Source organism: Pelodiscus sinensis, chromosome 3 (genome assembly GCF_052426305.1).
Source record: "Pelodiscus sinensis isolate ZL-2025 chromosome 3, ASM5242630v1, whole genome shotgun sequence".
In the NCBI taxonomy this organism is placed as follows: Eukaryota; Metazoa; Chordata; order Testudines; family Trionychidae; genus Pelodiscus; species Pelodiscus sinensis.
In genome coordinates, this window is record NC_143054.1 from 142,665,996 (window position 1) to 142,690,152 (window position 24,157).

Below are 24,157 nucleotides of genomic sequence, written 5' to 3' on the forward strand. Positions count from 1 at the left end.
TGACACCCATGAAAACAGCTTATTTCCACTCCTCTGAGAGCAGATCACTGGGGAGGGTTCTTCCTGCTTTCTCAGAAAGAGGCCCCAGGTCAGTTTTTGTATTGGTCCTTTCCCTTCTGCAACTGAAGTGCTGGTCTCAGCTTGTGGGATGGCTCAGATCCAGCAGGCTCTGTAGGGCACCTCTGCAGTGCAGCCTGAACTTAAGTCTGGAGTGACCTGACTGATGGAGATTCCCCCTGCCCTCCTGATAAATCTCTTTGATGTAATGGGATAAGGGGGATCCTCGCCCCCATTGACCCAGCTCGTTGTTCCCAGCAGCAGGCTCTAAGGTATGGAGGGAGATGAGACAATAGTTTCCATTGTCACATGCTGTGGTAGCAGGGGGGTTAGGAGATTGCTGCAGCTGCGGGGAGCCAAGATGAGGGCTGAATCCTCCTCTGTTGTGAGAACGCAGCATTGTTTGTGCTGTTATTTCAGCATCTGGAATTGTGTCTGTGGGAGTGTCTCTAGGAGTCTATTTTGTATGCCAATCTCAAGGCTGTTCCTTAATGTGCACCATTCTGGTGGAGCTGGGCATATGCTTAGTGCCTAGGCACACAGAATAGGAAGGAGCCATAGGAAGCACCTGGTTGGCAGAGTGGGGGCAGTTTGTAAGGGGTGTAGTTGGCAGGGATCTTAGAATTCCAGTTCCCAAACTTACTGGGCCAGCTCTCTCTCTTGGGGAAAACTCTGTAGTCTGACACTGCTGTAAGTGACAAAACAGATTCTGTGTGTTTAGATCAATCTGAAGTCACTCCAAGCAGCAATACTGGATTTACACTGTACAACTCAGATCAGACTCTGAGTCCCAGGGCCCCCTGTTAGCAGCAGTAACCGGGGGAAGTGCGTGGAAGGGTTGGGAAGCAGGTGGGAACAAGTGTTCTGGTAAAGCTGGGTGACTGGCATTGGGCATACGTGTGTGAAAGGAGTTTATCTTCTGCCCTAAGCAGGGCAAGTGTAGCAGGAAAAATGAGTAACAGGAGGGTGTGAGAAAAGCAGCTCTTCTGTTTACTCTGTGCCCATCCATTAGTTGCTGCACCTCCTGCAACCAATCCAGCCTCTCAGCATGTGTATTACACTCCTCCACATGCACTGGTGCCAGATCAGTGTCAGTAGCACACCTTTACCCTAGCACCCACTCATAGCTGCTTGTGATGATTTACACCCTATGGGTAACTAACCACTCTTACTGAAGCCCTGGATTCCCCCAGGCAGGTCAGTTTCTCTTCTCACACCGGTATAAATCAGAAGGGACTCCAGTGAGGTCCAGGCTGGGTGAGCCAAACTGGCTTCAGAAATGCCTGAAGAGCTTGCTGCATTTGGCTCCTCAAGTAGCATGGAGTGGGCTGATGAGTTGTTAGCTCAGGCAGGCCCATATACAAGAATTTTGGGGTGGGGAGAGGTGTTTTTTTGTTAATGTGGACCACCAGGGTGCAAACGCACCCTCCATGACCCCCCAAGTAAGAGTGCTCCAGCTGGCCATGCGCTACCAGAGCCTGCTCCCCCATGCTCCGGTCGGCCGAGGGAAGGCTGGGGCTGATTTCACCCCCCCCTTTCCCAGGAGCAAGGCCCACATGTACACAACTAAATATGATAACTGCATAACTGTCATATATGCATAGACATTTGGATGGTTGCGTGTGTAATGAAGGTGTATTTCTAGCTTCACTTGGCTGCCAGTGCAAAAATGAATAAGGAGGGGGGGGAAAGACTAGAAAGGAAAATATAGCCTTTTGTGTCCAAAACCCTTCACAAAATCTAAAAGTCTTCCATTCATAGAATCATAGAACACGAGAACTGGAAGGGACCTCGAGAGGTCATCAAGTCCAGACCCCCGCCCTCATGGCAGGATCAAGCACTGTCTAGATCGTCCTTGTCTAACCTGCTTTTAAATATCTCCAGAGATGGAGATTCCACAGCCCCCATAGGCAACTTATTCCAGTGTTTAACCACCCTGATAGGCAGGAACATTTCCTAATGTCTAGCCTAAACCTCCCTTGTTGCAGTTTAAGCCCATTGCTTCTTATCCTGTCCTCACAGGCCAAGGAGAACAATTTTTCTCCCTCCTTATAACATGTTTTTAGATACTTGAAAACTGCTATCATGGTTCAGAACGCTTACAACTTGGGAGCAGGACCTGCACTTATATTCCTAAAGCACCGTGTGTCCTATACTGTAGGGCTAGGTCTACACTGCCAGCTTCTTGCACAAGAAAACGTTGCACAAGGGTTCTTGTGCAAGAAGTCTTGTGCAAGAAAACATCCACGCTGCCATGTGCCAGCTGTGCTTTTGTGCAAGAGGGCTTACACATGTTAAAAAAGAGCATAGCTCTTGCACAAGAAGCCCTCTCTTACCATGCGGTACTGTAAATTTCCTTGTGTAAGAGCAGTGGGGCACTGTGGATGCACTGCGGTTTCTTGCGCAATAACGGCCATACTTGCGTAAGAAGCCGCGAGTGTAGACGTAGCCTAGCAGTGCAGAGAGAGAGCTGCTGCAGGGGGTAGGAGTGAAAGCCAAGGCATTAGGGAAGCTGTACCTTTAAGAGTATGGTCAGGATGCTGCCCTGTGCTCTGCTCAGCTTTTTTGCCTTGAGAGGGGAAATAAAAACCCCTTTGTGCCCTCACCCCTGTCTTTGCACTCGGCAGGAGGCTTATCTGGGTAACTGTTAGCCCTTTTCCCCTCCCTGTATGGGGCAGCACACCCACACACCACAGCCAAACCCCAGCTCCAATCACCCCACCGCCTGATTTTTCCCTTTTAGCCGCTCTTCTACCTCACCCTAAAGCTAATTGACCCTCCCCCAAAGGCAGGTTAATTTCTGTCCCCTGCTTGCACCCTGCCCATCCCCTGCTGTGATTAGCCCCTGGACTCTCTTTTTAAACACTTGTAAAGAGCCAGGAGTAGTGTCCGAACACACGAGGGTGCAGCAGCAAGAGCAACTCTTACTGAGCATGCTCAGTTCCAGTGCGCTTGCTCAATACACCCTCAGTAGCACATTCTGACACAGTTTTTTCTGAGGCTACACCCACGTAGGGGAGGGGCTGACTCCCTCCTCATGTTTGCTTGGGGGGACCACAGGCGACCTTGGGGGGTGCGTTCATACCCTTCACACACACCCCTGCGTACCGGCCTATCAGGTCCCACACAGGGTCTGGAACTGTGCTCATTATCTTTGGGAGCGGGTGGTGCAGTGAACTCTAGCATGTAACTCAAAGCATGTCCCAGCTCTGAAACACTCCTGTCCCACGCCCTCCAGGAGCAATGTGCCAGGACAGATAAAGCACTCTGCTTTATATACTGGAGCTTGAAATAGCATTTTGCAGGAACATAACTACAAGGTTAATGACTAAACAGAGTCTCAATGTTGTAGTTATGTTCCTGAAAAATGCTACTTTAAGCTAAACAAGGGTAAGTGAATCCAATTTCCCCATAAGGATTAATGTTAATGGGGGAGGAGAAGGGGGAGAGGAGACTATTAGATTCCAGGGAATTTTTTTCAACAGACAAAAGGCAGTACATACATTTACAGTGTACATTTTAAACAATTTAATACTCTCCACACTAATGATGATTGTGAAGCTTGGTTGAGGTGGTGGAGTATTCTCCAGGGAATGGCTTGTTACTAAATGATGAACTAGCACTCTGCTAAGCCCTCAAGGGTTAACATGTTGCCATTAATGTAGCCTCACCTGTACACAGCAGCATGGACAGAGGCAGGAGGGAGGAAACAATAGAAACAAGGTGGTAGCTGTAAACACTTCCTTCCAGAAACTGAACATGTTGACGAATCCATATTCTACTGGCAGATACCCATCTTTCTCAGGACAGTGCACAGGCAGCTCCATGCCACCAAGGGAGTGGGTGTTTGGGGGGGGGGGGGGGGGGGGGGGGAGGGAGACATGTGCATTGCCCCTTTAAGTACACTGCCCTTGTAAGTAGACTAGGAAGTCCAAACACAACACTCCATACCTGTGATATCCTGCTTTGTGGAGATGGAGTACGGCATGGGGGGCGCTTAATGGAGGGGAGACATCCTGACTTCGGGACCCCTCTCCCCCTCCCTGCACAGCAAATAGGAGGCTCCCGGAAACAGCTCCAAGGCAGAGCGTAAGAGCAGCATTGCGCGCTGTGCGGGTGGGAGGAAGCTGAACTGCAGTTGCATACCTTACAGCAAAGGTAGGCAAAAGAGCAAGGCAGGCTCCAGACCAGATTAGCACCTACCACAGCACTTGAGCCATTCCTCTTGAGAGGTGAAAGCTCAAACCCTTTCTCCACAAACATGAAGGGGGATTTGAACCCCAAGCTAGCACATGCTAAGCACACACCCAAATTGATAGACTCCACAGTGCTGCTTGTTAGCTTTGTGACCCCCATGAACATGGAATTAAAGTGAAACAACTGCAGCAGAACAGGCTGAGACAGCCAACACCAGGCCCACCCAAAGGAGACCACCTCTTAGTCCAGCAGCTGGGTATTCACTTCCGAGACAGCTGCTCAAGTCCCTTCCCAGAAAGCTGAGGCAGGAGTTGAACCAGCATCATTGGCACAGCTCCATAAGCATCAGACCCCTGGGATATAAAGAGATTCCAGAATTAGCCCTTGCCTAATTGCTATTTAATTATAATGGCACAGGCTCGAGGTACTACAAGGCACAACCTACCTTTGCCTGCCAGCTGCTGGGAGTGGCTGACAGCTGGATAATTGCCCTTTTCTGTCCATTGCCTTTTAAGCATCTGGCATCAGCCATGGTTGGAAGATGGGGAACTGGGCCAGCAGAGTCATTGATTGGACCCAGTCTGGCCATCTGAACCATCTTAATTTCCCCCTTGCCTCATGAGAAAGAAGTTGAAGAGGGCTCACCTGCCACCCAGGTGAATACCCTGATCACTGGGTCATGGGCTGCAGTGATGAGGGCTCCCATCACTGTTACCCTTTGAAGTTGTTCCATGTTAATTAAAACAGTACTGGGGGGAGGTGCTGTATAAGGCTCCCCCCCTAGGCTAGGGGTGGGGCTTCTGTGTTGTGTTAGGCTGCCTGCCTTGCTTAGTGGTCTAATGGACTGGAATCTTTCCTCTGCCCAGAAGGTTTTTGGCAGTGTTTCAAACTTAGTTGTGCTGCATGTGCCCTGGGTGATGTGGGGCTTACTTCCCTCTTGCCTATGGGAGCTGTGGACTTGGAGGTATGGGTTTGAGTCTATCTTGGTGCCTGGGCCTGCCCCTGTTTTGAAAATAGCCAAGGGCTTGTGCTCTCTTGTTTGCTGAAGCTGCTCTACTAGTATTAAATGTGCTTTGGACCAGGCCCACAGGTTGCATAAACAAGACAGCAGGCGCCTGGAGGTGTTTCATACGCTTTGTGACAGCGACTGGTGGGCATGTTTGCTGTTTGATTTTTATCCGTCATTGGGATGTTTTATTGAGAACTGGGCTGGAGAGGATTGAAATCCTCATTGGTCCCTGCCGAATGGAACTTTCTGGCCATGTAGCCTGCCTCTGAGAGAAAGTCCCAACACACTGAGCCCTGAAGATTGGACTTAAGGTTGGAGCAGATGTTGCCCAGGTGGGAGACTTGTGGTCAGCCATGATTGCTTTGGCTGTACCAGATCAGTAATAACTTGGTGGAGCCTTTAAATGCCTGGAATCAAGCCATACAATGTGGCCATGGACAGTCAGTGCTATGGACCCACTGCCAAGCCTAGTGGTGTTGTTATGAAAGAGCCCTAGTGGTGGTGTTATGAAAGAGCGTAGGACTTTCAAGCAAGCCTGAGTTGTTCCATGAGAACCACGTAAAATCCCCCATTTCCAGACTGTTCCAAACTTTCCTCTGCTTTGGTTTGATATTGTGGGTTCATTCTGACATGAAATGTAAGGTAAAGTGTGTGTGTGTGTGTGTGTGTGTGTGTGTGTGTGTGTGTGTGTGTGTGTGCGTGCGCGCTACCAGCTCTAGTAATGGCCCATTCTGAGGGCTCTTCTACAATGAGATGGCAGAACATGGATTATAGTGCTCTTCTAGCTATGCTTGTACAATGTTTTACCTTATTTACATAAGCTGAAAATCTCTCCTTAAGTAGATGCTGTGATGTTGGCAGACTAGGTGCCAGCTCATGCCAAGGTCTCCGTATCTCAGCGGGACACTGACAGGCACATACCTGGATTCTGTCTGGCTCATTGATGAGTTAATGCAATATTGATACAATCGCACAGGCAGTGGGTACCATAGGCAGGGGAAGGCTGAGCATCCCCACAACCTATTGCAGCCCTTCCCCCAGACCAGTGTAGTTCCCGCAGGGAGTCGGGGTTGGATGCATTGCCTGCCCCTGGGGCTGTGAGTGCTGAAGCTGCAGCACACGAGGGTTGAGGCCTTGCTTCCTTGCCCCAGCTGAGCACTGCTGGGGTTGTGGTGGGTGTGTTTTGGGCTCCTGCAGGAGTAAGAGGTGGGGCCCAAAGGGAGGTGGCGGGGGCTAGCATCCCCAAGTAGCTGAGTCACTGGCCACCCATGATGAGCAATGGAACAGTGTTAACCAGGACAAAGTTAAGTGAGGCGTTGCTGTATGTGTACTGCTCTCCAGAGAGTTCGCTCTGGCTGGAAAGTTCCCAGGTGAGGCTCCACAGGAGAGGTGGCTGAGAGGGTCTGGGCTCGCATCACCCTTTCACTCCCCAAGCAATGGGATTGTGACTCACTTTCAGGGCTGGTGCATTTCACACTGCCTGTCAGAGATGGGAGAGTGAGACAGGACAGTGCTAGGAGCTGCTGCAGGGTCCCTGGCCTGGTGTGTGTGTGAGATGGGAATTGTAGGGCTGTCAGCAGCTCTATGGGGGTGAGAGCGCACACATTACTGTCCTTTTTGAGATACCTAAGCAGGGGTGAGGGGAGCTGGGTGTCTAGCTGCTTCCAAAGAGCTCTCTCACTGTCTCTTATTGGCCCCGCCGTACAGAGCCCCTGTTAATAACAGGGAATAACCTTTGCGTAGAAACAGTGGAGCAGAGAGAGTAGGCACTGGCCAGTCAGCGTCTGCCCTGATCCTGCTGCCTCTTCCCCACGAGGGTCGGAGCCCCCGGCTGAGAACCCTGTGGGAAGTGGCTGTGGGGTTCCCAGGGCTGGGCTCAGGAGGGAGGGGGAGGGGGTAAATGGGAAAGGCTGTCTGAAGAGGGGCTCCTAAATGGGCTCCTGGCCAGTTGATGTCTTGTGCCAAGCTGCCCTTTTGATTGACTAGTGGCCATGTGGGGGCCCATGTGGGAGTGTGAAATCTCAGACCTACACATCCGGTTACGTGGGCCCATTGGTCTGATCCAGCTTAACAAGGAAATAGGAGCCTGGGTACCTGGGCCCACGGGTCTGTTCCGGTGCAGCAGCTTCCACATTGGTAGTGGTCTTCCCAAATGCCTTCCTGCACTCACATATCCCCTGAGCTAAACTCCTTGCCTGGGCTTTCCCGTGGCATCGCCCGTTATTTTTGAGCTCCCTTGGATGGGTGCTGGAGCCTTAAGGAGCCCCCAGCTGTGACTGGGTGCCAGTGCTCTGGGAGGTGACCCCTAGGGCAGGGGTTCTCAAACTTTCTGATACCACGACCCCCTAAAATGCTAAATGAATTTGTGTGACACTCCCCCCTACTGCTCTGGGTTGCTTCCTCCCCCCTTCTCACCAGACTCCTTGCCCACCTGGGGTTCCTTCAAGGCATTTGCGGTCCTCAACACCCTTTCTCCCCTGCAGGCTCCTTCCCCCGTCTCTTTCTCCTCTGCCTCTTTTCCGCTCCTTGTCCCTTTGGTGTTTTTTCTTTCTTTCTTTCTTCCTCTCCTCTGCCTCCTCCTCTGAAACCCACGTGTCCTTAATTATCTCCGTGCATCCCGGACCCAATCCCCCCGCCCTCTCCCAGCTGGGGAAACATTCGGTCACCCAGTAACCATGCCCCAGCCTGCCCCTCGCGTGTCCGCTCTGGCACCGGCCTCACTCTCCTGCTGCCTTGCCTCCTCCTGCAGCTGAGCTGCGCTACTGGAGTCCTGTGGCCCCGGCCATGCTGCACGGCTTGCCTTCCGCTGCCCTGCCGCTCTTCACAGCCCGGGGTAGAGGGGTCGCAAGTGAAAAACCGAATACAGCTGTGACCCCCCCTCTAAGTTCTCGCGACCCACACAGTTTGAGAAACACTGCCCTGGGGATAGCCTTGGCAGGGATAGTGGCTGAGATGCACAATACTAGGGAACTGGGCCGTGCCAGGGAAGCATCCCTAGCAAAAGGGCCTGCACTGCTATCCTGGCCAAAGAGGGGAGTGAGCTAGACTAGGGGGCCCACTGCCTGTGAAGAGGGAGGCGGATGAGGTGTGAGTGCCTAGTGCAGAAAGAGGTCAAACTGGCAAGTGCCACGCTAGCACTGCTTCTGCTAATGGGACACACATCCTGCAGTTTCTGCAGGAGGAGGGGATTGGCCTATGCCCAGACCCTCCAGCTTGCCCTTGCTCCCCCAGAAACATGGATCCGCCCAAAGGGCTGAAGATCCACTGGTGTAAGGGGACAAAGCAAGGCCAGGTCTCTGTGGGAAGCACGTGCCTAAAGTTTCCTTGTCCCTCGCTACCACTGAGGGCCTGGGAGGGGCCTCAGCCCAGGAGATGTGCTTCAGAGCAGATGGCAGAGGAAAAGGGGTGGGAGATGCGCACCAGCATGAAAGAATCTAGAGCATGCCAGAGATGGGCACTCCCCTGTGTGGAGATGGGGCATTTGTCCCTCCTGGAGTTACTGCTGGGCTGGACACTCCATGCAGCCTGGATTGGAGCAGCCAGGCCTCCCAGGTGGGACCTGCTGGGTATGTGGCAGAGAGGGCTGGGGAGCTGGGTATGGGATTAATGCCAGCTCAGCTCACCCAGGGAAGAAAGGGCCAGTGTCAGGGCAGGGCTTCCCTGCAGGAGGAAGGTGCTTCGGCCCTTGGTCCATCCCAGCCAGTGCCCTGTGTCCCATTTGTGCCTCCCATTTCTAAGGGCTCCGAGTGGCAGCTCTACCCAGAGTGGTAAATCTGTGCAGGCCCCGTTCCCCAAGTGCTCCTGATCCCAGCCCTGTGGCAGCTCACCTAGGGGCCTGCCTTGGCACTGAGACTAGCACTGTGCCCCTTCTCCCAGTCCCCACTCAGCTCTCTGGTTGCTTTGGCTTTGCAGGTGGCCAGGAGCAGAGTAAAGGAGGGAGAGTTGCTGGAGCTACCGAACCTCGCTGACTGCCACCAGGCACCATGACGACGAGCGGCGGCCCCTCCGACAGGTATGGCCAGGCCCCCAGAAACATGGCCTTACGCGCTGCTCCTCCGACTGACAGAACCGCAGCAGCTATGGGGTTTCCAGCACCCCATCCTGACACCACATGGCAGGACACTCAGAAGAGCCCAAGGAGCCATGGAATGAGCCCACTGGTGCCATGAGCTTGGAATCCTAGTGTCCCTGGACACTGGGCCGTGTCCCCAAGCCTGGGAACCCTGCTGCCCTCCCTGCTGTCCTGCCTCTTCTGCTGGAGGTGCAGGGGCCAATGCTGCACTATAGGTAGTGCCCCGTGCCTTGCTCGTGAGTGAGAAGGCAGCAAGACGGGGTCTGTGGCACTCTCCTCTCTGGGAGGCTCTCCTGGTGTCAGTTTTTCCATAGCAGATAGGCTGCGAACATTCCTCTCTGCAGGGAGAAAGACAAATACTGAGAGACTTGGCCCCCTCCCACATCTGACTGCTGCCAGCACACATCTGGCTGCCCAGGGCCTGTGAGCGGCCAATTCCCTCGTCCCTCCCTCTTTCATAGCCTGTCTGGAAATCGCCTTTGGGTCCCCAGGCAGCTGAGCCCCTGCACTCTTGCCTAATACCTGGCTTTAATTCTCCAAACTCAGACACATCCAATTTCCCCCCAGGGGACTCGAGGTCCTGCAGGCATCCTCTGAACTAAGCAGCTCGAACATTAGAGCTGCCAGTAGGGGGCGGTCAGGGCTCTGCATTAAGGCCTAAGTCAGGGGTGGGCAAAAGGGCCTCCGTGGGCTGAATGTGGCCCACCAAGCGAGTGGATCCAGCCTGCGGAGGCCCTGCTGCTCCCCCTACCCCAGGCCAATTAGGACCTGGGGGCGAGGGAGCGCGGGAAGCCTCCTCCCGCCTTGCCAGGAGCACGTGGCACTTGAAGTGCTGCCCACTCTTGCAGGGTGCGGGGGAGAGCGAAGGAGGCTTTGCGTGCTCCCCAGACCAATCAGGGCTTGGGGGTGGGGGAGCTGCGTGAAGCTTCCTTCGCCCTGCCCCGGCCCTACAAGGAGCTCATGGCACTTCAAAGTGCCACATGCTCTTCGCAGGGCGGGAGGAGGGTTTCTGTGCTTCCCTGCCCCCAGACCCTGATTGGCCTGGGGGGCGGGAGAGCATGCCAAGCCTCTTCCACGGCATAGGTGCTACTGGGAAGGGAGGGGGCAAAGGGGCTCCCCTCACCCCTTCCTGTTTAGACCTCACCCCTTCCTGTTTAGGGACCCCCCTTTCTGGGGTGGCTCAGGGCTACTTCCGAAATTTTTGGAGTGGCCCTCGGACAAAAATTATTGCCCACCCCTAAGTCCACAAAAGCAGCTATTGGCTTTGAGTGCCTGATGTTGGGCCTCTAGGGCCTAATTCTCAGAGGTGCTGAGTGCTCATCACTCCAGGTGCAGCCCATGGGAGCTGTGGGTGCTCAGCACCTCTGTAAAACCAGGCACAACAGCGGCTTGAGTTGGGCCCCCCAAATAGGATGTCACAGCTGGACACTTGGGTCCAAATCAGTAGTCATTTGTAGCACCAGAATCCAGGCCATGGAGCTCAGGGTGAGAGGTGCAGCCCTGCGCCCCAGTGAAGCCCTCCTCAAAAGACTTGGGAGTTGTAATCAGCTGAGCCTGAGCTCCCAGTGCCCAAAGGGCTCTAGCCATCCTGGGATGTACCAAGAGAGGGCATCTCAAGGAGGAGGAGAGAGGACATTTTGCCGCTGTATTTGGCACTGGTGTGACGGTTGTTGGCACTGTCCCCCATTCAGCTGCCCACAGACAGTGGAAGAGGGAAGTGTGGTAAATTGGAGAAGCTGAGAGAAGAACCACAGGAATGAATAAAACCAGGCCTTACGGCGGTAGACTCGAGGCGCTCAGTCGGTTTGGTTTAACAAAGAAGAGGGTTAGGGCTGCCTTGATTCCGGTCTGAAAGCGTCTCGATGGGGAGCAGAGACAGGCTTATCAGTCCCGCAGGAGAAGGCATAACATGATCCAGTGGCTGGTTGTCCACACTAGACAAATTCACACTGGAAATGAGACACGGGGTTTTTAAAGTGAGAGTCATGAACCACTGCAACTACTCACCAAGGGTTGTGTGATGTATCCGCCCTCACTGGTAATGTTTAAATCAAGATGGGATGTCTCTCTAAAAGCTCTGCTCTGGGAACTTCTCTAGGGCAGGTCTCTGGCCTGTGCTATAGCGGACGTCAGACCAGATGATCACAATGGTCCCTTCTGGGCTGGGAATCTATGAACTGGCAAGTGACATTAGTGCTTGTAAGGGGAAGATGGTGCTTCAGAATCCAGCAAGAATGGCCCAAAAGGTTGTGTGTGTGTTGTGCCAGGGAGCTTGAGCAGCACTCGCCTGTATTGTCCTGAAGTCCAGGAAGTGTAACATCTGTTCAAGGGAGCCCAGGGCTGGGATAGCGGGGGGCTGCAGGGCAGGGGGAGGGGCACTGGCAGAGCTGTGTGTGGGGAGCCCAGGGCTGGGATAGCAGGGGGCTGCAGGGCAGGGGGAGGGGCACGGGCAGAGCTGTGTGTGGGGAGCCCAGGGCTGGGATAGCAGGGGGCTGCAGGGCAGGGGGAGGGGCACTGGCAGAGCTGTGTGTGGGGAGCCCAGGGCTGGGATAGCAGGGGGCTGCAGGGCAGGGGGAGGGGCACTGGCAGAGCTGTGTGTGGGGAGCCCAGGGCTGGGATAGCGGGGGGCTGCAGGGCAGGGGGAGGGGCACTGGCAGAGCTTTGTGTGGGGAGCCCAGGGCTGGGATAGCAGGGGGCTGCAGGGCAGGGGGAGGGGCACTGGCAGAGCTGTGTATGGGGAGCCCAGGGCTGGGATAGCAGGGGGCTGCAGGGCAGGGGGAAGGGCACTGGCAGAGCTGTGTGGGGAGCCCAGGGCTGGGATAGCGGGGGGCTGCCGGGCAGGGGTGAGGGGCACTGGTGGAGCAGTGGCAGGTAGACCCAGCCCCTGCCTTCTCCTCTGCCCTGACTTCCTTCCCTTTATGGAGGCTCAGAGTCACTGCCTCCTTCCTCTCTCGCCTGTTCTGGGGCTGGAGTGGTCAGGAGATGGGAGCAGTTGCCACACATCCTCGTACCGCCTGTCCTGTCTCAGCAGCACACAGCTCAGACTCTGATTCTGCCCATCTCTCCCACAGGTATAAAGCCGTCTGGCTGATCTTCTTCATACTTGGCCTGGGGACGCTGCTGCCATGGAATTTTTTCATGACAGCCACCAGGGTAAGGCCCCCTGCACCTGTGTGCATGGGTGGGAGGATTTAAGTGCGTGTGGTGCATGTGGCCCATGGGGGTGTTGGAGGGGCGCCGGTGTGCGCTAGGAGAGATGGAGGTGCCTTGGAGGCAGCCAGGCTCATTTCGCTCTCTCCCTTTCAGTATTTCACCTACCGCCTCGGGGTTTCCGACAACATTTCCTCCGTGGATCGCCTCCTGGGGCCGAATAGCACATACGAAGGCCAGGAGCCTCCCCCCACCTACCTGCAGGCCAGGTTCAACAACGTCATGACACTCTGTGCCATGCTTCCCCTGCTTGTCTTCACCTGCCTCAACTCTTTCCTCCACCAGAGGTGAGTCTGGGCCCCTACCTTCATCCCCTCTGGCCAAGCGGGGAACCAGTGGCAACCGGTAACTGCCAATAGCGAGGGTGCACAATTGAAAGAGTACCTGGGATGCCGCAGGATTCAAGGCAGGTACTCAGGAGACAAAGACCTTTAGGTTCCTAGCGCTACTTTTGATGTCGTTTTACGATACTTGAGTACCCCACTGGCCCCTCGCAGCGCTTTCGCCTTTGGAGTGTAGCAACAGCCCTGCAGCAATTGCATTGACTGTTCGATTAGCCAATTTATCTAAATTGAACATCCCTAGTTGGGGGTGCACATGGTACTCTATGCCCCCCCTTGTTGCTTGTGCAGGGAACTCAGCCTCCCGCTGGGTCCCCTTCGTACTCCAGAGCCCAGCTGGACCAGTCCCTGCTCGACACAGACACGAGACCCACCAAACACCAGGCCTTGTGATCCAATTCCCCTGTGAGGCAGGCCTGTCAAAGGGGGTGCCTCCCGCAGCCCGCCATGGTCCTGTGAGGGGTCCTCTTCTCACCAAGGGGCTCTTTCTGACCGCCCTGCAGGATCCCCCAGAAAGTCCGTATCATGGGCAGCCTGGTTGCCATCCTGCTGGTCTTCATGATGACAGCTGCCTTGGTGAAGCTCTTCCTGCCGCCGCTCCCCTTCTTCATCGTCACCATGGTCAAGATCATCTTCATTAATTGTGAGTGAGGCCTTGGCCAATCCTGGATGCTAGTGGGATCAGGGAAGCTGGCCCCGGAGGGTAGAAAGAGGCACATGCCCCGCTCCACCTCTCCCTTCACTGCCAGCCCGAGCAGTGCCAACCCACTCTGCTGCCACAGGGCCTCGGCTCTGGGTCTGATTGCCTGGCACTGAAGTGCATGGCTGCTCCTCCCCCAGCAGGAGGCGCTGTGGGGAGCAGGGCAGGGGCACTGGCTGTGAAGTGTGTGGATCCCCAGTTTGTGTCTCAGCAGGAGTGGGAGAAGGGCACAGTGCTGTGTCACCTCTATTTGTCGATTCTCCCCTACTTGCCTGTCTTTGTCCTTGCAGCCTTTGGTGCCATCCTCCAGGGCAGCCTCTTTGGATTGGCAGGGCTGTTACCTGTCAGCTACACAACCCCCATCATGAGCGGGCAGGGCTTGGCAGGGACCTTCGCAGCGCTGGCCATGATCTGCGCTATCGCCAGTGAGTACCTCTGCTGTGGCCCCATCTGAAGTCCTCCTGCGAGATCGGCTGCAAACAAAGCCTGTGCCCAGAGGCTGCGGAGGGAGCTGATCAGTGGCGGTTGCCCTTCCCACAGTTCAAACTCAGCCGCCAGGGCACTGTTGGGGAAGAGCACACTTTGGGGTCACGCAGGGAGGGGCATTGAAATCACTGCAAGGGCAGCTCGGGGGTCTGCACCGGCTTCCGCAAACATCCTGTGCGGGGAGGGGGTGTCCTCCTGGTGGGGTGTAGGAGAGGTGCTTCTCCGCAGCAGCCCCTCAGCCCTTCCCTCCCCTCCTGCCTCTCTTCTCTCCATGCTCCCAGGCGGCTCAGAGCTGCATGACAGCGCCTTCGGCTACTTCATCACAGCCTGCGTGGTGATCCTGCTGGCCATCGGCTCCTACATCCTGTTGCCCCGCATGGTAAGGACTCTCCCTTCTCGAAGAGCCGGAGCAGGACCCGGAGCTACCCCAGCAGGGAAACCCAGCCAGCAGCAAGATTGGGTTTGGGGGCCTCCGCTGTGCTTCACAGGGGCCATTGTGCAAGGGGAAGCCAGCTTCGTGCGGGTGGCCACAGGCTTCCCCAATGACACTCTATGGGTAGCCCCCCTCCGTTGAAGCAGAGAAGTTTCTCCCGTCCCCCAGTGAAAATTCTGGGTGGTCTCGCCATGTGTGCACGTGAGCTCTGTGGGGTGGTCTCGCCATACACACGTGAGCTCTGTGGGGTGGTCTCGCCACGCGCATATGTGAGCTCTGTGGGGTGGTCTCTCTGCAGGAATTCTTCCGTTACTACTCAATGAAGGACAAGACTGAGTATAGAGCCCATGAGAGGCACGCGGAGCTGGAGACCAAGATCGACCTGATCAAGAAAGGTGAGGCATGCCGGGGAGGCGGAGCAGAGAGGCTGGAGAGAGCTGGGGACTGAAGATAGCCCTGGGAAGGCTGCTGGTTCTGGGGCAGCCTGCAGCCCCTCTGCATGCAGTCCACCCCAGAATCCCAAAGGGAGGGGGAAGCAGTAGGTGTGAGCAGTGCCAGTTCCAACACTGGGCTCAGGCATAGAAATTCTGTCTGCACATGGGGTCACCCACCGCCCTGGGGCCTCCCCTCACCTATCCTGCCTCTCCCCACAGATGAGCCCAATGGAGTAGAACCGAGACACCCACATGACATGGCCCCCCAAGTTCCCTGCCAGAAGCCCTCCGTCTTCAGCATCTTTAAGAAGGTACGTGAGTCAGTGACACCCTCATGCCTTATCAGCCCCTGGGCGGGTCTCTCCCCCAGTGTGGGAGACCCCAGAGCTGGTATCTCCCTGCATATTTGGGTAACAGGTCCTGGCTTTGTTTTTGTCCCCAGATCTGGGTCACGGCTCTGTCAGTCTGCTTTGTCTTCACGGTCACCATTGGGATCTTCCCGGCCGTTACTGCTGAGGTGAAATCCACCATCGCTGGGAGCAGCAAGTGGGGTGAGTGACAACAGGGTGCTGGTCATTGTTCGTCGCTGGGGAGTCGAGGGACCGGACAATCTGGAAGGGCGCAGACCCCTAGCGCCAGAGCTGGGAGAAAGTGAGGCACAGGGCAGGGGGAGAAGCTACAGGGGAGAGGCCCCAGTGACATCTGATGGGAACCCAAGAGCGGGATAGGGCCTGCCATGCCCTCTGACAGCCTGGGCAACAGTGCAGACCAGGACCAGGCCCTGTCCTGGCTGCTGAGTCTCAGAGAGAGCCTGTGCCCCTGGGAGGGGCTGTGTTTTGGGGCAGGGCCTGATCCCCATGTCCCCTGTGCCCTGCACCTTGGGGTGCGCTTCACACAGCAGACAAGGGAGGAGCGTGTCCTGGTGCCTGTCACTGACCCTGCCCCTCTCTCCAGAGGTGTACTTCATCCCTGTCTCCTGTTTCCTGATGTTTAATGTCTTTGACTGGCTGGGACGGAGCATCACAGCTGTCTGCTTGTGGGTAAGTGTGGGGCAGAGTGGAAGGGGCGAGAGCCAGGCAACTGGGCCCTGATCTGATAGGGGCAGAGTCAGCCAATCGGAGTCCACCCCGGAGGCTGGTGTTTCCTCACAGCCCAGTTGCCCCGGCAAGACACAGGCGCTGGCAAGTTTCCAAGAGGGGCTGTGCTGAATTCTGATCCTGGCTCTGGGAGCCGAGTGAGGCCGGCTGGGTTAGAGCAGGGTGCTGCCAGGCAAGACTCCTGAGTTCTGTCCCTGGCTCTTACCGCCTCATTGCATGCTTGTGTGTGTGTCACTTCCCTGCTCTGTGCCTCAGTTTCTCCACCTTGCTGCTGACCCTGGCCTCCCAGTGGGCTGGTGCTGGGGCTCAGGGACAATCGTGTGTATGTGCAAGGGAAGGGCAAAGGGTGACTGTCCCCCAGGATCCAGTCTTGCCTTTTTTGGCAGGAGAAGCCCAATGCAGTGTGAATTGGAGGCATTTTCCCAGCTGAGTCTGGCGCACATTGCATGCGGGCCTGTAACTAACTTCCTGGGAAGTGGATGTAGGGGGCACTTGAGGGTGGGGCCAGAGGGAGCTAGCAAGCAGAGGTATGGTGCCCTGGGGCTGGGGGCAGCAAAGCACGGCAGGGAAAGAAGCGAAGAGCCCAGAGAGAAGCCCAGGACAGAGAGGGGACCCTTAGGTAGTACTGTCAGGAAGCCATCCGCAGCCTTGCAGACAGTACAGGGGGCAGCTGCTACTAAGGAGGAAGGAGGCATGTGGCAGAATGAGACAGACTGCTCTGGCAGTGGGAGAGACTGGGCAGGAGGGGCAGGGATGACAGCTAGCAAACAGAATTAGTAAATCTCACCCAGTGGCCGGACATGGGACACAGGCTGGGGCAGGCCCTGCGTTACTAGAGTGCACTTTTTCCCAGGAGTCTGCCTGGTGGATCCCACCCACATGCTCAGGGCCTAAGTGGTTGCAATATGTAGGGCCAGAAAGGAATTATCCCCCAGGTCAGGTTGGCAGGGACCCTGCGTGTTTCACCCTCCTCTGCAGCGTGGGGCCCGGGTCACTTGGAGGTTTGGTATAGAGTCAGTGGTGGCTATTCTGTCTTTAAATGAGACTTTGAGGAGGTCAGTGACTCAGCCAGCAGCTAGGGGCCTGTCACAGGCGTGGGTGGGTAAGGCTCTGTGGCCGGCAGTCAGTCAGACTGGATGGTCATTGTGGGCCTTTAAAGTCACTGAGTCTAGGTCCAAGGGGAGAGCGGCTCGCCCGGGGGGAGAAGAGGAGGAGGGAGAAGCTGGAGTGGAAGGGTATCTGGCAGGGGAGGCAGGCGTGAGACACATGTGGTGTCAGGGAGAGGGGTAGCCAGGCAGTCACGGAAAGCAGCGCTGGAGCAGGGGGAGTTGGGTGATTGGGGAAGAGAGAATCACATCTGGAGATTGGGAGAGGGGGCGAGATCCAGCTGGCGGCCTGTGCGGTTCCAGGGAACTGTTCCCATGTTGCTGTTTGCCTGGCGGTGTGGCTTGGATGAAGCCGTTTCCTCAGTTGCAGCCTCCTTGTAAACAAACCTATGCTGCAGCTACACAAAGAGCTGGGGGGCAGCTAAAGGGAGGGACAGCTTCGCTGCTCACAGGGGAGTCTAGGCTGCTCTGCCCTTGGGGCTCCTAGGGCTGGGCTCACAAAGGGCACCACATGGGCAGTGCCCAAAGCTGCCCCTTCCCTGACCCCTTCCTGTCAGGCTCTCTTGTTTCTTGGGCCCGCCCCATATGGCAGCGTTAAAGTTCTGGAGTTGTATCATATGTGCTGGGAGAGCTGGCCCTGATCCAGTAACGGGGCTCGGAGACGCCGTCGGCTGGTCTGCACCCTGTACACGCTCTGCCCTGGAAGTGCGACCTGCTATCCTTCCGGCACGGCCAGCATCAGAGAACTAAGAATGCAGAAGGGGAGCTAAACAGCTCCCTGTAGCCAGGGTTCAGAGTGCTACCATGGCTAGGAAGAAGGGAGATGTGACATAGTGGGGGGTACCTTGCTGGTTGCTATGCTGGGCAGTGGGTTGTGAGTGACCTCCACTGGCTGCTGGCTGCAGCACAGCCCAGTAGGGCAGGAGATGAATCATCATGCAAGGGGGCTTCGAAGCTTGTCAGACAGGTATCTCCCAGGGAGCGGAACAATGGGAAGAAGGGGAGTGGAGCCCTGGCTGGGGGCAGCTGGAAGTGAGTTGGTTAGTTTCTGTCTGGTATCATGGAGGAAGCAGCCTAGGCAACAGGCTGGGATTTAGGGGCCCAGGCTCCCCCATCTCAAGGGGGGCTGAGGCATCCTAGGCCTGCCCTGTAACCAGATTACATCTGTGCTGTGCTGTATCCTGGAGAAGCAATAAACTCCCTCTATTCTACTGGCTGGCGGAGTCTGTTCATGCCATTACGGGGGTGCAGGAGACAAGAAAACCCCAACGTGCCATCACAGGGGGGTGTTTGGAAACAGATCTACTTGAGTGTGTGTCATAAGCCCCGTACCACTAACAGGGCTGCTGGGCGGGGTCTGTTTCTCTTCCACATTCCAGGTGGCCTACAGTGGTTGCTTGAGGACAGGCTGCCCCATGCATCAGGTTATGGGTTGAGTTTGGTCTGCAGTGACTGGCCCGTGTCCACCCTGCCATGGGTGGGGAGGGGAGCTGATGAGTTTCTGGCCCTTCCTGCCCCCTCCACGCCCCATGCGGTGCTTCCCCCCTTACAGTTCAGACTGTTTGTTTGAATAAGTTCTCAACAGCATGAGACCACAGGGAGCCTGTCCAGGCTGAGCCAGCTGAGAACTGCCTCTGATGCTCTCCCCTGGTGGGAGGGTCATGTCGCCTGGATGCCCTTGGCCCTGAGCTGCCTCGCCAGGCCACATCCCCATTGGCAGGAGGCCTCAACAGGAGATGGTTCCAAAACAGCTTTATGGTAGTTGGATGCAGCTGCTTGTGGTTTGGGCAAGCTGCTGGGCTGGAGGGCCTCCTTTTCCGGGGCGGGCTTCCCAGCCACCAGGGCGCCGCTTCTGGCTGTGCCCACAAACACGCCCCAATCCCGCGGCAAACTTGTTGGTGCCCACGACTGCCCACTGACGCGCCAGCCCAGCCCAACGGGCCCACGGGGGGGAAATGAAGACTCATGTCAGACGTAGGTGGCGAGCGCTGGCTTGGGGACCTCAGCAGCCCTCTGGAGTGAGCCTGTTGCAGCTGCTCTGGTGTGGCCTGGCTGGAACCAAGAGGAGCACCAGGGATGTGACACTGTTGTGGTGTCCGTGGGGCATGTTGGCACCCCTAGCTGGAGAGCAACAAAGCTGGGGGGTCCCGGTCTGCACGCACAGGCTGGGGGGCCTGAGCAGAGCAGGGTCAAGTGGGAAGCCCAGTGTTCCCTGGGGAAGGTTCGGCTCAGCAGAGGGGTGGGGAGACTGACCTGAAACTGGGCAGGCCGTGCAGCTGCAGGGTCAGAGCATGGGGCTGGCAGCTCAGGGAGCCAGTGAAAGCTGAAAGGGCATTTCCCCAGGGCGCAGGGGAGGGTGTGGGGCTGTGTGCGTGTTGGGCTCTCAGCTACCATCAGCCTGTTGTTTTCCATGTTAGTTATTGGCTCTGCAGAAGCCTTGCTCAGCATCCTGGCTCCTACTGCCTCCCAGCTCTCCAGCAGCATGAGTCAGCAGGCTGGAAACGCCCCAGCCTGGGCCCAGGGAGTGGTTCTCAAGGGGCTGAGTCCCAGTGAACTCTCTGGGGTCTAAGCCAGCTGGTCCAGCACAGGAGCTCAGCAACTCTGCATTGTAGGCATTGCAGGGTAGCATTCCCTTTCCAGAGTGCCTAGAGGGAGCCCATGTCCCTCAGGAGCACCCTCTTTGGGTGAGCAGGCACAGCACTGAGCCATCTATAAACTGAGCACTCTGCTGCCCAGCTCATTAATGGTGCACATCTGCACATGCCCCAGTGCATATAAAAAATATATTCCACTTATGGAAAAAATTAGAGGGACCATTGCTCCTGGCCTGTGTGGATCCCTCTCCACCTTCACTTCTTGCCTGTCAATGCTGTGGGGAGGTGCCCTTCACTTGCCCGGTGCTCTGGGCTCATTGCCCACTGATAGGTCTGTGTTTGTGTCTCTTGCCCAGCCCGGGAAGGACAGCCGGCTCCTGCCTTGGATGGTGGCTGCACGTATCATCTTCATCCCCCTCTTCATGCTGTGCAATGTGCAGCCCCGCAGCCATATGCCTGTCTTCTTCCACCACGACGCCTGGTATATCGGCTTCATGATCCTCTTCTCCATCTCCAATGGCTACCTGGCCAGCCTCTGCATGTGCTTTGGGCCCAAGTGAGTGTGACCTGGAGCTAAGGGAAGGGAACCAAGACCCTGTGCTCATGCAGTTCCCCTCTCTAATGGGTCCTTTCCCAGCTGTCAGGATCACTCTCCCCATGCTACAGAGGGAGAAACGGGCTAATTTGCCCCAGCCCATCCAGATGTCCTGGCTCCCAAAGTCCTGTGCTTCAGCCATTAAGTCTTCTCCTTTCTCCCCAGCCCAAAGCTGAGCTGAGCCTTGCGCCTCCTGCACGGATGAGAGCAGTGAAAGGGGCTATGACTGATCCCTGGGGGCACAGCTGCAGCCAAAGGCAAGGGGCTCTGCAGAGTGCCGGCGAGGGCCGTGGCCGCAGCCCTAGCACAGGGAGGTGCTGGGGCTGGCCAGGCAGCCTGCACGCCTGGCGCCTGCATCCAGCCGCCTTGACAGGCGTGCAGGGTGGTGCTTTGCCTGATACTTAGCAGCTGCATACTTTTTATACAGGCTCATAATTCCGAGCTGGGCGCTTGTCCCAGCAGGGTGCGGGGCGGGAGGTTGCTGCGGCAGAGAAAACCCTGCAGAGAAGTACTCCCTCCCATCCCCTCACTGTCGACCCCTGTGGCCCCTTCTCCTCAACCAAGTGCCCTCCCGCCCCCTTCCCACTCCCCATCACTAGCGTGTGGGCAGCCATGCCAGGCCCTCTCCCTGAGCCTAGCCTGATTTCTTACCCTGCTCGACACGTAGCAAGAGCTCGATCCCAAGAGTAGCTTCAACTCTACGCAACACCCCGCCCACCCCCCATTCCTCACACCGCCTGAAACAAACCGTGTTTCTGCTCCGCCCGCCGTGTGCCAGCACCGCCAGCAGAGGGAGCAAGAGCGCACCACCCGCTGGGCCCGGGCCCGGCCCACACAAACGCTGCCCATGCCTGCCAGCTTGGCCGGCCAAGGAACTCACTACCCCACACACTCCCAGCAGAGCAACAAGCTCCCTCTCTCTGTCCCCCCCCCCCACACACACACATTTGGTGCCCTTTGCAGGCTGTTCCCCTCACAGGCCATCCTGTCCCCCCTTTCCCTCCCCAGTGGGCCCCTTGCAGACTGGACTAAGCTCTTTTCTGCCAAGCATGTGAGGTTTCTCTCTGGCAGTAGAACAATTGGTCTCTAAAGTGGCCATAGCTCCCTGGCCTCGGGGTGGAGAGACCCTTTGTGGGCCCCAGGATCTCCCCCCCCCCCCCCCCCCAGCCCCTCACTTCGACCCACAGGCCTCTCAGCAGGAGCCCTTGGGAAGGGGTTAAAGCACAGATCTGGGAGGCAGGAGATCTGGATTCTCTGCCTGGCTCACCAGAAGTATCTTAACTGCTCCCAGCCTCAGCCGGGGAGAGCTGGGGGACAGGAGGGCAGCAAGGGCTTGTTTATTCCAGGAGTGAAGCAGGGATGTCAGCAAGTAGCTGACTAGACAATTAACTGACAAGCCTGGGCTTATCAATTAATCTAGTCAACTCAACTACTTGCATTTCTTCCCTGCCCCTTGCTGTCTCTGTATCAGAGGCAGCAGCATGGGGAGGCAGGCAGCCAGTTTGTGCAGGGAACTGTTTTTAAAACTGGCTCCCTCATGGACTGGCTCCCACTTGGCATCCCACACTGCTCACTCGGATAGAGAGGCAGCAGTGTGGAGTGGCGGGGGGGGCTCCCCAGGAGGGGGGCTGGAGCGCACTGACTGACTGCTGGCCCCGCCCCAGGGGACTGTCGAATAATCATGCAACCACTAAGAATGAAAGCGGTTAGTCACTGCTCTGTTACCTGCTCTCTAACGGCCCTCATGTGAAGTGGCAGAACCACTCGGTGGTGGTGGTGGTGAGGGGCACCCGTTCCTGCGGGGCACAGTGCCGCTGAGCTGACCCCTCTCTCCTTCTCTCCCCCACTCCCAGGAAGGTGCCCGCCCATGAAGCTGAGACAGCTGGAGCTATCATGGCCTTTTTCCTCTCGCTGGGTCTGGCCCTGGGAGCGGTGATCTCCTTCCTCTTCCGGATTATGATCTAGCCAGGCAGCAGCACGGAGCCTGAGGCCAGGCTTGCTCAGCTCACAGCAGCTGCAGTACTGGAGGGGATAGCTCCTGTGGGCTGCAGTGGACTCCGACTGCCTCCGCCCTTCCCTGGGGCACACCTCCGCCCTGCCTTGTGGATAGCTTGGCTGGGGCATTTGGCCTTACCCCCTGCTTGTGTGATGGCTCCAGGACTTGTGCCATTCTCTCTCTCTGGTGCTGTGACCCGGATCCCTTCTGCATACACACATCTCCTATGCCCAGGGTTGTGTGACTCCTCCCCAGACACTGATGCCAGGATCCTGCCTCAGACTCATAGCACACCTGCGCAGCCTGGGATCCTGAGCTCAGAGAACACCTAAAGTCACCCCCCTCCCTTAGGGCCTGCAGGCCATGCTACATCCCTGTGACCTTAATACGTGTGCCCCCAAGTGCTGGAGCTGCTCAGACATAAAAGGCTTTATCCCCACTCCTGCAGGAGCTAGAGACATGATCCCCAATCCTGATGGGGAACTGGGGCAGGGCTGGCGCTAGAGCCCAGGTGTCTGGAGTGCCAGCCAAACACTTTAATTACCAGCCCCTCTTTCCTCCTCCCAGCGTGCCTTTTCCCCTTCTCCCCTGCTACCCCCACTGCTCCAGACCTTGATCTGCCATTGGAGAGCTGTGACCGTGCCTCCCCTAGGAGGCCCTGCAACAAGTGGAGCAGGCATGCTGGCGGTGGGGGGTGCACAAGAGCCAAAAGCTGACCACAGCCATCCCACATGCCACAAGGCCTCTCCTGGCTAGCTGTCCCTTAGCGCCAGTGGGGGCCAGGCCAGGCATGTTTATCTCTGTAAATGTATCTGTACAGTTCCCATTTTCTATACAAAGTGAATCTGCCTCTGGTGTGTCTCACTGACTCCCATCCCAGCACTGGGGGAGGGGAACATGAGCGTCACAGGTGTTTCAGGCAATGGTGTGGACTCCAGCGGGGCTGGGGGCCACCTGGTGTTGAAGGGACCAGTGTGAAGAGGCTCCCAGAACTGCTTGCAGGGACATCTGTGTGTGTCTGTCCTCAGCTGCTGCTCAGTTCACTCCTACTGGCCCCACACCCACCCTGGGCTCCCATGGGGGGGTTCTGTGGGCAGTGAGGGGCAGGCCCTGCCCATGAGCTCTGGTGGGCACAACCAAGGTGAGCATGCAGGGGTCCAGGCTGGGCATGTTGGGATCCAGAGCTCTGATGCCTTGACAGGTGCTGGGCTGTCAGTATCCATTCTGCAAAACTGCTGCCCTGGCAGGTGCATTGGATGGGCTGGAGTGCCACCTAGTGACCACAATAGTGAACTGTGGCATTTTGTCCTATCAGGGCATCTCTCTGCCCCTTTGCCTCTCCTGGAAGCAGTTTCCCCAGAAACTCTCCCAGCTCCCTCTCCTGGGCACAGCTGTTGCCCTGAGTGCCGGGACTACCTGCCCCTGCAAAAACATACCCCTGCAGCCTCACCCCAGCATAGCCCATGGCTGCCTGTTGCCAACTGCCTATCACCCGTGTCCAGGCTAGTCGCATGCCTGGCACCAAAGCCAAGCTGTGCAGAACCCCCAGGGTTTATACTTTGGTTCTCCCCAGGACACGTGGACACAGCAATTACAGCTTGTGAATGCACACACCTGTGAGCTAATACAGCTGTAGCACGAGTGCAGGCCCTGCATGGGACTATATGCCAGGGTTTTGGAGAGGCTATGCTAAAGCCTGTGCTGCTCCTTTTAGCTGTGCTAAATGCTGGGGCACGTCAGCCCAAGCAGCAAGCACACTTCGGCTACGTCTACACTGGCACCCTTTTCCGGAAATGCTTAAAACGGAACAGTTTTCCGTTATAAGTATTT

General features: G+C 56.6%; 1 protein-coding gene across 10 annotated transcripts in view; it reads left to right on the plus strand.

Annotated features, from left to right (window-relative positions):
* Nucleotides 1–23,176, plus strand: part of SLC29A1 (solute carrier family 29 member 1 (Augustine blood group)) — a 78,096-nt gene extending 54,920 nt beyond the window's left edge. For 7 of the 10 annotated variants that reach the window (XM_075925044.2, XM_075925046.2, XM_075925045.2 and 4 more), the window contains 12 exons: nt 9,176–9,275; nt 12,407–12,488; nt 12,642–12,832; nt 13,390–13,529; nt 13,877–14,011; nt 14,354–14,451; nt 14,804–14,900; nt 15,159–15,250; nt 15,382–15,490; nt 15,894–15,979; nt 20,093–20,292; nt 22,185–23,176. In XM_075925044.2, the coding sequence (XP_075781159.1) occupies nt 9,247–9,275; nt 12,407–12,488; nt 12,642–12,832; nt 13,390–13,529; nt 13,877–14,011; nt 14,354–14,451; nt 14,804–14,900; nt 15,159–15,250; nt 15,382–15,490; nt 15,894–15,979; nt 20,093–20,292; nt 22,185–22,296 (1,371 nt within the window). In that variant the 5' untranslated portion in view covers nt 9,176–9,246 and the 3' untranslated portion in view covers nt 22,297–23,176. Of the gene's footprint in view, nt 1–4,003; nt 4,147–4,195; nt 4,216–5,065; nt 5,219–9,175; nt 9,276–12,406; nt 12,489–12,641; nt 12,833–13,389; nt 13,530–13,876; nt 14,012–14,353; nt 14,452–14,803; nt 14,901–15,158; nt 15,251–15,381; nt 15,491–15,893; nt 15,980–20,092; nt 20,293–22,184 lie in introns of those variants that run through there. The other 3 variants (XM_075925050.2, XM_075925051.2, XM_075925049.2) reach the window with 3 other exon arrangements.
* The last annotated feature ends 981 nt before the right edge of the window (nt 23,177–24,157 follow it).